Source organism: Nanorana parkeri, unplaced genomic scaffold, assembly GCF_000935625.1.
Source record: "Nanorana parkeri isolate BGI_ZX_2015 unplaced genomic scaffold, ASM93562v1 scaffold952, whole genome shotgun sequence".
In the NCBI taxonomy this organism is placed as follows: Eukaryota; Metazoa; Chordata; class Amphibia; order Anura; family Dicroglossidae; genus Nanorana; species Nanorana parkeri.
In genome coordinates, this window is record NW_017307220.1 from 1033 (window position 1) to 16776 (window position 15744).

The following is a 15744-nucleotide window of genomic DNA, read 5'->3' on the forward strand; positions in this document are numbered from 1 at the left end:
ACACTGCTAAGATCAATATGAGGAGTGAAAGCTGAACTGCTAGCAGATAGGCAGGACAGCTCCATCATCATCAATACATCACTGAATGCAATTTTATTTTTATGCAAGCAGTGTACCAAAAATCCACTCAGTGTCAGCCTTTCTGCAGTCCTTGTGGTCAGACAGGGAGAGGGAGAAAGGGCACACTGAGCCAGTTAGTCGGGTGCTAACAAGGGGCATGCTGATAGGAGGAGAGGGCAGAGTGACAGAGAGATGAACTTAGTATACTGCTTCCAGGGGCTTCCACATATGAGGCAGCCGAAGGCACCACACTGTACATGCACCAGACAATCTACACCACACTGTGCATGCACCAGACAATCTACACAACACTGTGCATGCACTGGGTAAGCTACACCTCACTGTGCATGCACGGGGGAATCTAAACCACACTGTACAAGCAGCAGTGAGTCTACACCACACTGTACAAGCACGGGGCAATCTACACCTCACTGTGCATGCACCAGACAATCTACACCACACTGTGCATGCACCGGACAATCTACACCACACTGTGCATGCACCAGGCACTCCACACCACACTGTGCATGCACAGGGCAATCTACACCACACTGTGCATGCCCCTTACAATCTACACCACACTGTGCATGCACCAGACAATCTACACCACACTGTGCATGCACCAGACAATCTACACCACACTGTGCATGCACCGGACAATCTACACCACACTGTGCATGCACCGGACAATCTACACCACACTGTGCATGCACGGGGCACTCCACACCTCACTGTGCATGCACCGGGCAATCTACACCTCACTGTGCATGCACCGGGCAATCTTCACCACACTGTTAATTGATCAATGGTATAGCGCTATAAGCCTCACGGTGTGATTATCAGAAAACCAGTGTTGTGAAAGGTTAAATGAAAAGATGATAATGTGAAATGAAATATATAAAATGTGTTGGTCTTTTCTTTTAGCCACGTATCAGTGCGTGATATATATGTGGATACTCTGTAGCAAAGTCAACAATGTGAATCTCTCCTCAGAGAGAGTGATAATCTAAGTGGTTAAACCGAAATAAATGTGTGTGTTTAAAACCGCAGTTTTAAACTTATAATACCAAACCTCTATAACAAGGATACAAATAAATATATAGAATTATATATATAAAATTCCTATATATAAATAAAAACTACATATAAAAAATGTCATATGAAAAAATTAATTAATAGTATATCGTAAAAAAATGTCATAAAAAATATATATAACGTATCAGTGTCCGGTTATATCTCATTCACAAAAAACTGATGTAAAGCGAGGGGTGTGTGTCCGCACTTGAAGTGCCGAGGAAGATTGCTTGTCAGAAGAAGAAACCCCCGTAGGGGATAAACTCACCAGATGTCAGAAGAACGAAAGCCGCCTGATTTTCCGGGTAAAACTTCTATGTTCCGTCAAATGTTCTGTTCCTTCTTCACCTCAAAGTATCATGAAGGGAACCGTTCCTTTGCCATAAAGGGATTGCTGGATGACAGGAGGATGGAGACTATCTAATATTCCAGGAAAGGGGCCACAGCACTACGTCCGATGTTGCGTTCCTTCCTTGCCTCAGTGTCTCAGGAAGGGAACCATTAGTTAGCTGTGAAGGGTTTTCCTGTAAGGTTTCCAGGGGCCGTCACGGTTCAAAATCTCCGGGTAGATGCTTGGATAAGGAAAAGAAGAGGAGAGGACAGAGCCAAAATGCTCATAGTGTATCAAAACAGAGATTTATTTGGAAGTCATAAAAAACGCTCTGAGTAGCGTTACAAATAGGAATAAAAGAATATCGCTGACGGGTCAGCTACAAAATGCAGAGTACTCTTCAGACTGTTGATGTGCCGCAAAATACAGGCCCACCCCCGACGCGTTTCGTCACAAGACGTTATCAAGGTATGGCAGGTCTGTATGGGTCACATCACAGTCTGTCTTAAATAGTCAGAACAATCATGAACTCCAATTGTCTATACGCTGGGTGGAGTAAACGATTATATGTAAAATTTAACAACAACAAAACTCGAATACAACCAAACCAATCATAAAACCACATGTTTATCTTATATGCATGTGTATGAATTAGAATTAGATGTATATAATACAAAAAATCTGTAAATATCAGGAAATTAACCATATCTCTCTTGTAAATAGATGCATTAGGTTTAAGGAAGTGTTATAAAGTGAATGGTAATTATACCATGTGTGAATGAAATCCATCAACCTCGTGAGGTTAATTTACATGAAGCGGATATTAATAATTCCATCTGAAGAATATGAATAAATAAGTGTATAAGGATCAGTGGTTATTCAAAAGGAGATGTACAGAGATAAAACGAAATATAGTTCCAGTTTAGGTATAATATATGTACAAATGAATAAATAAATACTTAAAAGTGTATATAAATTATAAGAATAAGGGAGTGAATAAGAATATAAATAGAATATGTGAATTAAAGATCTTTAGAGATGTGCCTAGTAAGGGGCAATTATGTGGGTTTTATCTATATAGATTCAACACTTAACCCTTGTGCAGTGGAAAAAGTAATATATAAATATTTGTTAAAAAACGCCAGTGGGTGTTTCACTATAAATGGATCTAAGTACTCTAACATGAGTCTATGATATAAGCTGATGAATGAATGTTAATATGGAATATGTCGTTTTTCAACTGTTACTTAGAAAACAGTTAAGGTCGAACTCTACGTTTAGGCCTTTAGGTGATACCGTTTTTCCCCCGAAAATAAGACACCGTCTTATTTTTTTTTTGCACGAAAAAAGACACTAGGTCTTATTTTCGGGGGATGTCTTACCTGGCTGGGGGAGGGCTGGACGAGGTCCCGGAAGGTGGCGTGCTGTTGCCGGTTCAAGTGTCGGCGGATGATATTCCGCTTCCATCGTGCGTGCGGCCGTGTGGGCGGGAGCTGCGGCCGTTGGGCGTGTAGGCGGGAGCTGCGGCTGGCGTGTGGGCGGGAGCTGCGGCCGGCTGGCGTGTGGGCGGGGCGGGAGCTGCGGCCGGTCTTTACATTTAAAATTCAGTTTAAAGTGTGTCCAAAAGATAGACCCATTTGGATTCGTTTTTAGAAATCTCTCTGACTAGATTGGATCCTCTCCAGTGACCTTCGATTCTATCAATTCCTACCACTTTTAAACCAGAAGGGTCTTTATTATGGAGGTATTTGAAATGTCTCGACAGGCTATGTTTGTCAAATCCTTTTTTAATATTGTTAATATGTTCCTCGAGACGTTTTTTCAGTTCTCTTTTGGTCCGTCCTACATATTGGAGGCCACATGGGCATTCGAGAAGGTAAGTAACAAATTTACTGGAACATGAGATGAAGTTATTTATTTTATATTCTTTATTTGTAGAGGTCGACCTAAAGGTATCAGCTTTCTTTTTTTGTTCCCGTGGTCCTGCAGGAAATACATCTCCTGCATGGATAAAAGCCTTTTCCCTCAAAAAATCTAAAATTACGCTTGGGTGGATTAAGAGCATTTTTAACTAATAGATTCCTAAAAGTGGGGGCTCTTCTGTAAATAATATGAGGTTTATCTGGGAGTAAGGGGCATAACATCTTGTCTTTTTTTAAAAGGTACCAATGTTTTTTTTTAAACCGGCTGCTAAGAAAGAAGGTTCATTTCCTATCTCTTGTATTACTAATTACTTCTTACAACACCGAAAAATAGAATCAATTTAAAAAAAACATTGGTACCTTTTAAAAAAAGACAAGATTTAATGCCCCTTACTCACCCCTCGCTTTACATCAGTTTTTCGTGAATGAGATATAACCGGACACTGATACATTATATATATTTTTTATGACATTTTTTTACGATATACTATTAATTAATTTTTTCATATGACATTTTTTTATGTTGTTTTTATTTATATATATAGGAATTTTTTATATATAATTCTATATATTTATTTGTATCCTTGTTATAGAGGTTTGGTATTATAAGTTTAAAACTGCGGTTTTAAACACACACATTTATTTCGGTTTAACCACTTAGATTATCACTCTCTCTGAGGAGAGATTCACATTGTTGACTTTGCTACAGAGTATCCACATATATATCACGCACTGATACGTGGCTGAAAGAAAAGACCAACACATTTTATATATCTTATATTTCATTTCACATTATCATCCATTCATTTAACCTTTCACAACACTGGTTTTCTGATAATCACACCGTGAGGCTTATAGCGCTATACCATTGATCAATTAACAGTGTGGTGTAGCTTGCCCCGTGCATGCACAGTGAAGTGTAGCTTGCCCCGTGCATGCACAGTGTGGTGTAGACTGACCGCTGCTTGTACAGTGTGGTTTATTTTTTTTATTTTCTTTTTTTTCGATAGCACAGAACATTTGTTTTATCTACACCACACTGTGCATGCTCGGGGCAATCTACACCTCGCTGTGCATTCACCGGGCAAGCTACACCACACTGTGCATGCACGGGGCAATCTACACCTCACGGTGCATGCACTGGGCAATCTACACCACACAGTGCATGCACTGGGCAGTCTACACTACACTGTGCATGCACTGGGCAATCTACACCACACGGTGCATGCACCTAGCAATCTACACTACACTGTGCATGCACTGGGCAATCTACACCACACGGTGCATGCACCGGGCATTCTACACCACACTGTGCATCCACCAAGCAATATACACCACACGGTGCATGCACCGGGCAATCTACACCACATTGTGCATCCACCAAGCAATATACACCACGCTGTGCATGCACGGGGCAATCTACACCTCACTGTGCATGCACCGGGCAATCTACACCACACAGTGCATGCACCGGGCAATCTACACCACACAGTGCATGCACCGGGCAATCTACACCACACAGTGCCTGCACCGGGCAATCTACACCACACAGTGCCTGCACCGGGCAATCTACACCACACGGTGCATGCACCAAGCACTCTACACCACACTGTGCATGCAACAGGCAATCTACACCACACATTGCATGCACCGGGCAATCTACACCACACTGTGCATGCACCGAGCAATACACACCACACTGTGCATGCACCGAGCAATCTACACCACACTGTACGTGCACCAGGCAATTTACACCACACGGTGCATGCACCTAGCAATCTACACCACACTGTGCATGCACCAGGCAATCTACACCACACTGTGCATGCGTCACTGCACATCACACACGTTGCCTGGATGTGTATATGTTTTTTGAAGACAACCAAGCGTAAGAGAAGGAAAGAAAAACTGGAAGGGGTGGGAGTGAAGTTCCTCTTTAAGCAACTCTTTTCTTGTGGTTTATTTTCCTTTTATAGGTTACATGGAATGATTTGATTTCCGATGCAGCTTTGTTTCATGACAATTTTCTCTTTTCAGCGCAACCCAACATTTACTTTAATGATCAGAGTGGCAGACATGGGGGGCCGCGGACATGCAATTACCTGCAAGGTGGTAATCACCGTAGGCAAGGCTGAGCCTCCGGTATGTATTTCCCAGTGAATAGTGGTAATGATAGTGACAGCAGGATTATTCTTACTTATGCTGCCTGTGTCCCTTGTGGAGAGATTTTCCCTGACTTCCTGTTCTGTCCGACATCAATCAATTAGACAGGATTAGCACACCAATAAAAACGATGACAGATGTTCTAACCTTTCCTAAATATGTTCAAAACTAAACACATAAAAAGTTTAAGCCGGTGCTGAAAATAAAATAAGACAATGTGCGCCTGTTACAGTCCCAGCGTGTCTGATCTTTCAACATCGCTAATGTCCCAATAATCAGCAGAACCGAGCTACAGGCAGATGAAGTTATTTGCAGTTCTTGACTTTTCTTCCGGTGAAATCTGGCCCCGCCTTTAGATACTCCCTATTACCCTTTAATATGATGGCCTGCCCCAATGACCAATAAGGAGGTATAGATAAGCAGCACTTGTGAGCACCTTGTTCCTAATTCAGAGAAGACTCTCTACATACACATCCACCAACACACATGTGGTAAACTGATATAGAATTCAGACCAATGCTTAGAGGTGGGTGGCAGGGAAAAGTCAATCCGATAACGGAAAGTAATCCTGCAAGCATTGCAACTGTGCTAAAGTCATCAGGCCGCATCATTTGCCTTAAAGGAGATCTATGAGGTGAGTGATTTTCACTCATCCTCATAGTTCTAGCCGACCTGTGACAATGAGACTGTCACACATCGGCTCTATAGATCGGGAAGTGAGAGAACACATATCGTCGCTCGCTCACTTCTCGATCATCTACCTGCAGAGAGCGGTGACTGTCACTCACGGCTCCCTGCAGGGATTCCCCCCCCTCCCCTCTCCGATCCTCCAGCGTTGACTGGAGGAATGGACAGGGGAGGGGGCGGGTACAGCTGGCTCTGCCTCTAGATAGTCAGAGCCAGCTGTCACTCACGCAGCTTGGTGGATCTCGACAGTAATGTCGGGATCCGTCCCGGCTGCGGCGGTCTCAGTATACCGCGAGTTGTAGCTTGCCATATACTGAGCTTTGGGTGACGGGAGGACGCTAGTTTATGTCCTCCTGTGACCCTTCGGAGAACTATGGGGAAAAGCCCTGACCCCATAGTTCTCCTTTATAGGAGAATTATGGGGTTAGGGCTTTTCCCCATAGTTCTCCAAAGGGTCATGGGAGGACACAAACTAGCGTCCTCCCGTCACCCAAAGCTGTAACTACAACATGTCAGCCTAGACAACCTCCCAATAACCAAAAGCCTTTTAACAGAACCTCCCACCCCAAGTCCTGACTCCATCAACTAATGCTCCCTTTCACAGGAGCCCAAGTTTAAAGGAGAACTATGGGGTTAAGGTTTTTCCCCATAGTTCTCCTTAGGGTAACGGGAGGACACAAACTAGCGTCCTCCCGTCACCCTAAGCTCAGTATAGCGCAAGCTGCAGCTCGCGGTATACTGTGGCGTCTTAGTATATTGAGACGCCGCAGCTGAAACGGATCCCGACAATTATGTCTGGATCCGCCCAGCTGCGTGAGTGACAGCTGGCTCTGCCTATCTAGAGGCAGAGCCAGCTGTATCCACCCCCTCCCCTGTCCGTTGCGCCAGTCAGCGCTGGAGGATCGGAGCGGTGAGGGGGGAATGCAGTCTCACCTAACTTTATTGCTATCACACAGGAGATAACAAGCTCCAGAGCGCCGTGACAGGATCGAGAAGTGAGCGAATGCCGGTGTGTGTTCGCTCACTTCCCGATCTATTGAGCCAACCTTTTACAGTCTCATTGTCACAGGTCAGCTAGAACTGCACTCACCTCATAGTTCTCCTTTAGGCTGGCCATACACCTATAGTTTATCTGCAGATTTTCTATGGGTCCGATGGAAAAAGTGCAACAGATTCCTCCAGCTACGCTAAACACACACTTTAAAAACAAATTTGGGCTGGAGCCGGGCTTCAATTTTCACTGAAGTCAGTCAAGAGAGCTCAGAGCTTGTGTAACCACCTCCAGAGTCTGTAAAAGGCATATGTGTGAAATGCTAGGTTACACCTACAATATCTTTGTTGGCATTCAGCTTCATTGTAAGAAATGCAAAAATAACATTAAAAAGTAAAAAACTAAAACACATACACACAAAAAAGCACACGAACCAACCCTTGCTCTCCTGAGATCACTCATTGGTCAGTCTCGGGTATGGTTAGGGGCCACTGTATTCAAAGACCAGGAAAACTGTCTGCTGCTAAAAGTTAACCAGGACCCCTCAAGTCACATGACCCACAGGGTACTAAAGTCCAAATTCTGACCCGAATAGCTTTCGCCATGAGCATATCCCGGCTGCAGCTTATTCAGCAGCATCTGCAGGGCACACAGGTAATTATTATGGCAGTTTATATAGGAAGCTTGTACTGCGATACTACTATGGGAATGGCTGCGTGTTGTACACACCTCCCACCCAGCATGGGTGTATTCCAGCAATGCATCGCCTGCTACAGGAAGGAAAAGTATTCTCCGGAGTGAGATCTGAACGTACGCAGTGCTGCCTGGAACTCAGCTAGGTAAACCTGATCACAGGTCGCTGTAGTGGACCGCCTAGGAGGAAATCGAGACATGTAGGGCAGCTCAGTAAGCGGCTTTATTATAATGAGGGCGGCACTTGAACAAGCACAAGAGCACTTGTTGGTTGATATGCTAGTTGCTTATTAAAAAGGTTCTAATTCTGGACACTGTAAAACTCTGAACGCAAGCATAGATTTTAAGCAGCCTGATCTGATGTAAACTCTTGACCTAGCTTTTAGGAAATGGTAGGAAGACCTTCGATGTGCCTACAGCAGGGGCAGGCAACCTTGGCACTCTAGCTGTTGTAGAACTACAAGTACCAGGAGGCATTGCAAGACTGACAGCCACAGGCATATCTGCCAGAGGCTTAGTCATGATGGCATTTGTAGTTTCAGCACAACTGGGGTGCCAAGATTGCCCCTGGCCTACAGCAAGTCGCTAATTAATGGCTTCTTAAAGGAGAACTATGAGGTGAGTAAAAATCACTCATCCTCATAGTTCGAGCCGACGTGTGACAATGAAACTGTCACACGTCGGCTCAATATATTGGGAAGTGAGCGAACACATACCGTCGCTCGCTCACTACTCGATCCTGTGCCTGCAGAGAGCCGTGACTGTCACTCATGGCTGCCTGCAGGGATTCCCCCCCTCCCCTGTCCGATCCTCCAGCGCTGACTGGGGGAACGAACGGGGGAGGGTACAGCTGGCTCTGCCTCTAGATAGGCAGAGCCAGCTGTCAATCACGCAGCTGACTGGATCCAGACAGTAATGCCGGGATCTGTCCCGGCTGCGTCGGTCTCAGTATATCGCGAGCTGTAGCTCGCGGTTTACTGAGCTATGGGTGACGGGAGGACGCTAGTTTGTGTCCTCCCGTTACCCTTAGGAGAACTATGGGGAAAAACACTGACCCCATAGTTCTCCTTTATGTACAGAGAGACTGCAAGTCAGAGCAAGCTGTAGGCAGCCCGTGCAAATGAAAGCGCAATGCATGTTAATGCACAATGTAATGTGCACTATGCACTGCAGATGTGTGAACCCAGCCTCAAACATTTCCACGCAGACCGGATTAAGGTTACTGCCCTGTATGCTGGAACCTGAAAGGGCCAAGTCTGGGCACCAACACCTAGTCGCAGATTACTCAAAGAAGTCTGGAGCTGGGCTCGGCCGGTGTGCACCCCCATTCTCTCTAGTGCTTCTGTAAAGGAGCAGTGACATTGGGCTATGGAAGGTAGTACCTAGTTGCAGATTGCCTGATGCCTAAACTGTACTGAATTCTGCAAATATCAGTTTGGGCTGGAGTTAGCTGTTAAAGTATTCCTTTATAGCATTGTTTACCACAAACATACTTGCTGGGTGCTTCTCAGTTGCATTAAAGAAGAACTAGTTGCGGTCTAAAATTATGACTATGCAGCCTTAAATAGACTCACTTGTGATAAAAGTGACAGGTTCTCTTCAAAGAACAAACTCCAACCTGCTAATATTCAACTTTGATGTGCTCCCCCACTTATTCAACGCTCCATCTAACCCCTTTAGGAAATACCTGGTGCATCCAAGTATAGGGGTAGGGCTGCAACAACTAATCGATTAAATTGATAATAATTGATTGAGAATAGTTGGCAACTATTCTCATCATCGATTAGTTGATTGGAGAGAGATTTTTTGCAACTAATCGATTCATTTTAAAAATAATAATAATCGGGCAACTAATCGGTTATGAAAATAATCGTTAGCTGCAGCCCTATATAGGGGAGCATGTCACTCCAAATGCCATGCTCAAACACTGTCCCATGAGGGAGAGGAAGAAGTAATTAATGCTGTCATAACTCGGATACAGTGTAAGCGAGTGAGGGGAAAGTTCTTTCAAGAGAACATGACAATAATTTTTTACATTAGGCCTGCCCATGTAATGGAATCACTTAAAGAAAACTTTAAAGTGGACCTTTACCCCCTACAAAATCACATCAGTATACAGCTCTGCATGCTGATATGAAAACGTTTACTTACATTGTATTTACTTACATTTTTTTTTCACCTTCTTGATCTACTTTGGCATAAATTATGAAATTGTGCCCAAGCGTTGCATCCTGGGAAGGCTACATCAGCAGAGCATTGCTGGGAAATCTCATCTGTAATCTCATGATATCTCAGGGAAAGTGATGAGATGATGTGCATGGTCACATGTCCTAGTCACATGTGACAGAGTTTCAGGAAGTAAAGGGAGATCTAGTAACCTGCCCTTAGTTAACATGGCCACTGTCAGAAGACTGGGGGAAGAAAAGAGAAATAAGGAATGCAAAGAATACAAAGCCGGCAATTATCTAGAAGTATGTGTTTGTAGATTGTCATTACTAAAACATTTCTAAAGAGGTCTTTGTTGTTATTTTGAAGATATGGATAACGTTCCTCTTTAAGTAGTACCTAAGCATTAGAATTTCAGCTACGAGACACATAGCTTCTCCTTTTAACAGTGGCGTCACAAGGGGGGTGCAGCCTGCACCTGGGTGACACCATTGGAGGGTTGACACCAAAATGACTGACAGTCATTTTGGTGTCACCCTCCTCTAAAAAGTCGGGCACTCGGTCATGGACAGAGAGCCCGACAGTGTCAGGAGAGGACCCGGCGGCATACCTCATCCCGCCGGGTGAACGTCCCCTCATCTCTCTGCCTGCATCCATCACCAAGATGGCCGACCAGCAGGCGTCAATTAGATGACTGCGCATGCACAATGACATCATCACGCGCATGCGCGATTACATCACTGGGGGGTGTCACCCGGTCTCCACCCCTGTCCTTTAACTCAAGTTTTGTTTGTTTAGACCAAATGTTACTAGGTAATCCCGTATCCCTAAAATAGACTTTCAGAAAGACCATTCAATCCCACTATATCCCTTAATCAACAATGTGATTTTCTCACTTTAAGGAAATGGCGGGGAGCGTGCCGAGCCTGCTGAGCACACATGTCCTAAATACGGTGGAAGGGATCCCGGCTAAAGGCCTGACACTGACCTTGTCCAAGTTTAATGCCAGAGAAGCAAAATGGGAACATGTGAGCAGGAGGTGAGTGTACTGAGCCCTGTGGTAAGCTCTATATTCAGTACGATAAATCGGAATTCAGCTTTCACTGCTTTGGCTCCATATGTCTTGTCTAGCATCACCGATGAGGATGGCCGCAGCCCGGGGCTTTTACGTGGAGAACCTCTTACAGCCGGGACCTTCCAGCTGCGTTTTGATACTGGTGACTACTGGAAGCAGCAAAAACATGAGACCTTCTACCCTTACGTAGAGGTATCTGTCTTTACTTATAAGCGTGTCCTATCAGAGAACTGTCCTTGACAATAGCAACCAACCAGATCCTGGCTTTCATCGACCCTGGTGAAGGAAGGCAGGTTCTGATTGGATCCTAGTAGTGATTTTGTTCACTTTCATAAATAAGGCATTCTGTTTTATTTCATAGGAGTTGTACATACGTATGCTGACAGCAGAAGGGAATGTAGTGCCTATGTGGTTTCTGGTAGCATTCCTCTGGAACAGGGGCTTGCCAGGAACCTGATCAGACGATTGGTTCTGCAGAAGCCGGCATGGCCTAGACCAGTGGTTCTCAACCTGTGTAACCTCAGGACCCACATTTGTCCTCGATGATTAAGTCGCGACCCAAGTCGCACTACAATGGAACGCACGGCAGTGTGGGCTGCTGTGCTGGAGCTCCATTCATATGTGCATTACTTATACAGCTCCCATGCGCGCCTGTACAGTAGCTGGGAGCCAGAATGTGATGTCATTCCAGTCCGGGCACCTCTACAGGACATGTGAAGGAGTTATAAGCAATGTACGTATGGATGGAGCTTCTTCGCGGCCATACTGCCAGCCCACCCCACCTCAAGTTGACGCTTGGCGCCGGGCAGCATATTTTGAATGGCTCCTCGGTGTAAGAATGGACAGTGCTACGCTAGGGGGAGGTTGGGGAGCTCCTCACCTAGAAAATTGGAAGGCATACGGCGACCCACTGAATACGGGGTCGTGACCCACTTTTGGGTCATGACCCACCAGTTGAGAACCAAGGGCCTAGACTGTCTCCTATACTTGCAGTGAATTGATAATCACTGTAACATTGGATCCTTGATGGGGTAGAGATGTCCCAGCGTGCTGCAAATTTCTCTGCAAAACATTGCATATCTGAGCGCTCATTATGGATTGTTCGATTCTAAACTACCCAATCATTCCTCTGGAAGGCTGCAATCCCGCACTGACGTCATCCTCCCAGCCCAGGAAGACCTGCTAGGTTCAGCGCAGCCATGTTGCTTGGCATGAAACCACACAAGTACACACTGATCTAGAGCCAGTACTATATGAGGCCTATGGGAAATACTAGGCGTTAGCTCATACACATTTGTAGAATTCCTCTCTGGTGTGTCAAAGGTGGTAAACTGTCCCCCATGTGTAGCCGCAAGGCCCACACTGTGAACCAGATGCCTACCAGATCTTGGATGGTAATGCTATAGGATTTCTTCTTGGTCCTTACTATTGGCCATTCAAGCATTGATAACATTTAAAGGCTAAAAAATGAGGTCAGAGGGGAAGGGGCTTGGGTGACCCAGAGTGAGACCATCTCCAGTTCCAATTTGCAGAATAAGACACCTTGGGGGGAAATGTATCCAAACTGGAGTAGACAGAATCTGGAGCAGTTACCCATAGTGACCGATCAGCTTCTCTTTTCAGTTTGTTCCGTTAAGCTATGCAAATGAAATTGGTTGCCATGGGCAAACACTCCACATTCTGTCTTCTCCAGTTTTGATAAATCCCCTCCCTCAGTTTTGGGACTAGAGATAAATCAAAGACAGAAACTTTAATATAGTCTAGGGGGCCCGTCTACAGCCTGAAACACCACAGGTGCACTTCAAATAAAACCTCTTACCTATCTGTGTTAGATGAGGGGGTCAATTTCCCATATATGTAGATGTCACAGTTTTACTGTTAAGGAACACTGTTGCAAAAATATTGAGGGGAATTTATCAAAACTGGAGCAGAAGAATCTGGAGCAGTTGCCTATGGCAACCAATCAGCTTCTCTCTTCAGTTTGTTCACTTAAGGTTTGAAAATGAAAGGTGGATGCCGATTGGTTGCCCTGCACAGCTGCTCCACACTTTGTTTGCTCCAGTATTGATAAATTCCCCTCTCTGTAATTTTGATAACCTGTGTCCGTGTTCTAGATTGTCCCAAACCCTGTCACTGTTCCTTTTGCTGGACAGTTTGGCCTGCAGGTTAAATTTGAGAAAAATGTAACAAGGCAGATATAATAGGGGAGGGAAAAAAGGAATTTGTATACTGAAAACTATCACTACAAGTAACAAAAACAGCATATGATAGCCCCATACATTTATCAGATTACATTATATTTTGCGATACTTGTCCTTTAAAAAGGAGAACTATGGGGTTAAGGCTTTTCCCCATAGTTCTCCTTAGGGTAACGGGAGGACACAAACTAGCGTTCTCCCATCACCCTAGGCTCAGTATACCGCAAGCTGTAGCTCGCGGTATACTGAGACGCCGCAGCTGAAGCGGATCCCGACAATTATGTCTGGATCCGCCCAGCTGCGTGACTGACAGCTGGCTCTGCCTATCTAGAGGCAGAGCCAGCTGTACCCTCCCCCGTACGTTCCGCCAGTCAGTGCTGGCAGATCGGAGCGGGGTGGGGGGAATCCATCCCCTCCACTGTCACGGCAGAGAGCCGTGAGAGGATCGAGAGGTGAGCGAACGCTGGTATGTGTTCGCTCACCTCCCAATCTACTAAGCCGACCTGTGACAGTCTCACCTCATAGTTCTCCTTTAAGTACCTTCAGATGATATGGAAATTCTAACTGGTTATTTTTTTCTCTCTCTAGGTTGTTTTCACCATTATTGACCCAAAACAGAAATATCACGTGCCTCTCCTGATTACTCCATTTTCCTATTCCACCTACAGAGGGAGCTAGAGAGTTGAGGGCATGGGCAGGGGCAGGCTGGGCCGGGGCGAAATGCTGCCACATACTGCTAATATGTCATAATTCAGTAATGAGACCATTAAAAATGAAGACCTCCCAGATTTTTAAAAAAAATAAATGTATGTTGAATGAATTGCTGTTTTTTCATATTAGTCGTTTTTAACTGGACAAACAAAAAACTGCTAAAGTGGGGCAGCCTATGACATCTTGCAAAAATGAAAAGAGAATTGGTGTCTAGATTATAGAAGTCAGCTGGTCATGAGGTAGTTAAAATATGCTATGTGTAATACTTTATCATATCACACTGTCACACCCCCCCACAGAACAGTAGCGGACCTGCCATCAAAATGGTAGAGAACAAGAGTGACTGACAAATTCCAGTCTGCCCTTATGAGATAGTTTTTCATGCGGGGAATCAAGGAGGGTGGGGTTTAGGTAGCCTTGCAAATCATGCATATTTAAAGTGACACTAAACTTGGGAGTTAAAGCGGACCTTTACACTCAAAAATCAGATTCTACCAATGCATCCCTCTATGTATAATGATTAATAATAACATAGACATGTCAGGTGTAAAATGCTGTGATTTAGAAATACTTACACTTGCAGAGCATTCACTTCCTGCTTTGAAAGTGCAAATTACTTTAGTTTGCCAATGCAATGCATCCTGGGAAGGTTACATCAGCAGAGCATTGCTGGGAAATCTCATCTGTAATCTTATGAGATCTCAGCGAAAGGCATTGTCCTCCTCTGAGATGATGCTCATGGTCACATGTCCCAGTCATATGTGCCAGAAATGAAGGAAGTAATAGGAGAGATGGCAATCTGCCCTTAGTAAACATGGCCACTGCCAGAAGACTGGGGAAGAAAAGAGAAATAAGATATGCAAAGGATACAAACCGGGAAATTATCTAGAAGTATGTGCTTGTAGATTGTCATTACTAAACATTTCTAAAAGGTGCTTTTGTTGTTATATTAAAGATATGGGTAAAGGTCTGCTTTAAATCTTAAAAATGCATTCACATACCTTAACTATTAACAACAATGTATGTTATTTGTGTATCACTCGGCTGCAGATCCTCAAATCATCTCTGATTTGGTGCCGACATTGTCCTTCCTTCTGGAGGGTGGCTACTTTTGTTCCCCATGGTCCCTGTGTTTGTTGTAAAGTAGCCACCGCTCCAAGCTCACTCCCAGGATGGACTACAATCTCCCGTATAATTTAATAATGTGTATAGAGATTGTAGTCCATCACGGGAGCGAGCTCGGAGCGGTGGCTACTTTATAACACACACAGGGACCATGGGGAACAAAAGTAGCCACCCTCCAGAAGGAAGGACAGTGTCAGCACCAATTCACAGATGATTGGAGGATCTACAACCGAGTGATACACAAATAAGATACATTTTTGTTAATATTTAAGGTACTTGAATGTATTTTTAGGATTTATCTCCTGAGTTTAGTGTCACTTTAAGGGAGGGTTTGGAAGTTGGAACTGCACCCAGCAATGAGTGGTAATTCAGATAAAGCAGCTGGAATGCATAATTGAGGTTTTGCAAAGCCAAGGGCTACCTGCATAAAATACAAAAAGATCTGATATAAGAAGTATCCAAGCATCGGAGAACAACTTCTACTGTTTGACTGAAATTGCCTTTCAATGCAATCTCTGGTTGAATAATGTCACACAAGCATTATGGAT

At 44.4% G+C, this 15744-nt stretch overlaps 1 protein-coding gene across 3 annotated transcripts; it reads left to right on the forward strand.

Annotated features, from left to right (window-relative positions):
- Positions 1 to 5422: 5422 nt before the first annotated feature.
- Positions 5423 to 14049, forward strand: LOC108795273 (5-hydroxyisourate hydrolase-like). 3 transcript variants are annotated; one of them, XM_018566488.1, is made up of 4 exons: positions 5423 to 5529; positions 10990 to 11126; positions 11219 to 11354; positions 13949 to 14049. In XM_018566488.1, the coding sequence occupies exons 1-4, from the start codon at positions 5446 to 5448 to the stop codon at positions 14036 to 14038; spliced, it is 447 nt and encodes a 148-aa protein (XP_018421990.1). In that variant the 5' UTR covers positions 5423 to 5445; the 3' UTR covers positions 14039 to 14049. The 3 variants fall into 3 exon arrangements, with proteins under 3 accessions (XP_018421990.1, XP_018421991.1, XP_018421992.1); XM_018566489.1 differs by lacking the exon at positions 5423 to 5529 and adding an exon at positions 7809 to 7882; XM_018566490.1 differs by lacking the exon at positions 5423 to 5529 and adding an exon at positions 7963 to 8067.
- Positions 14050 to 15744: the final 1695 nt, after the last annotated feature.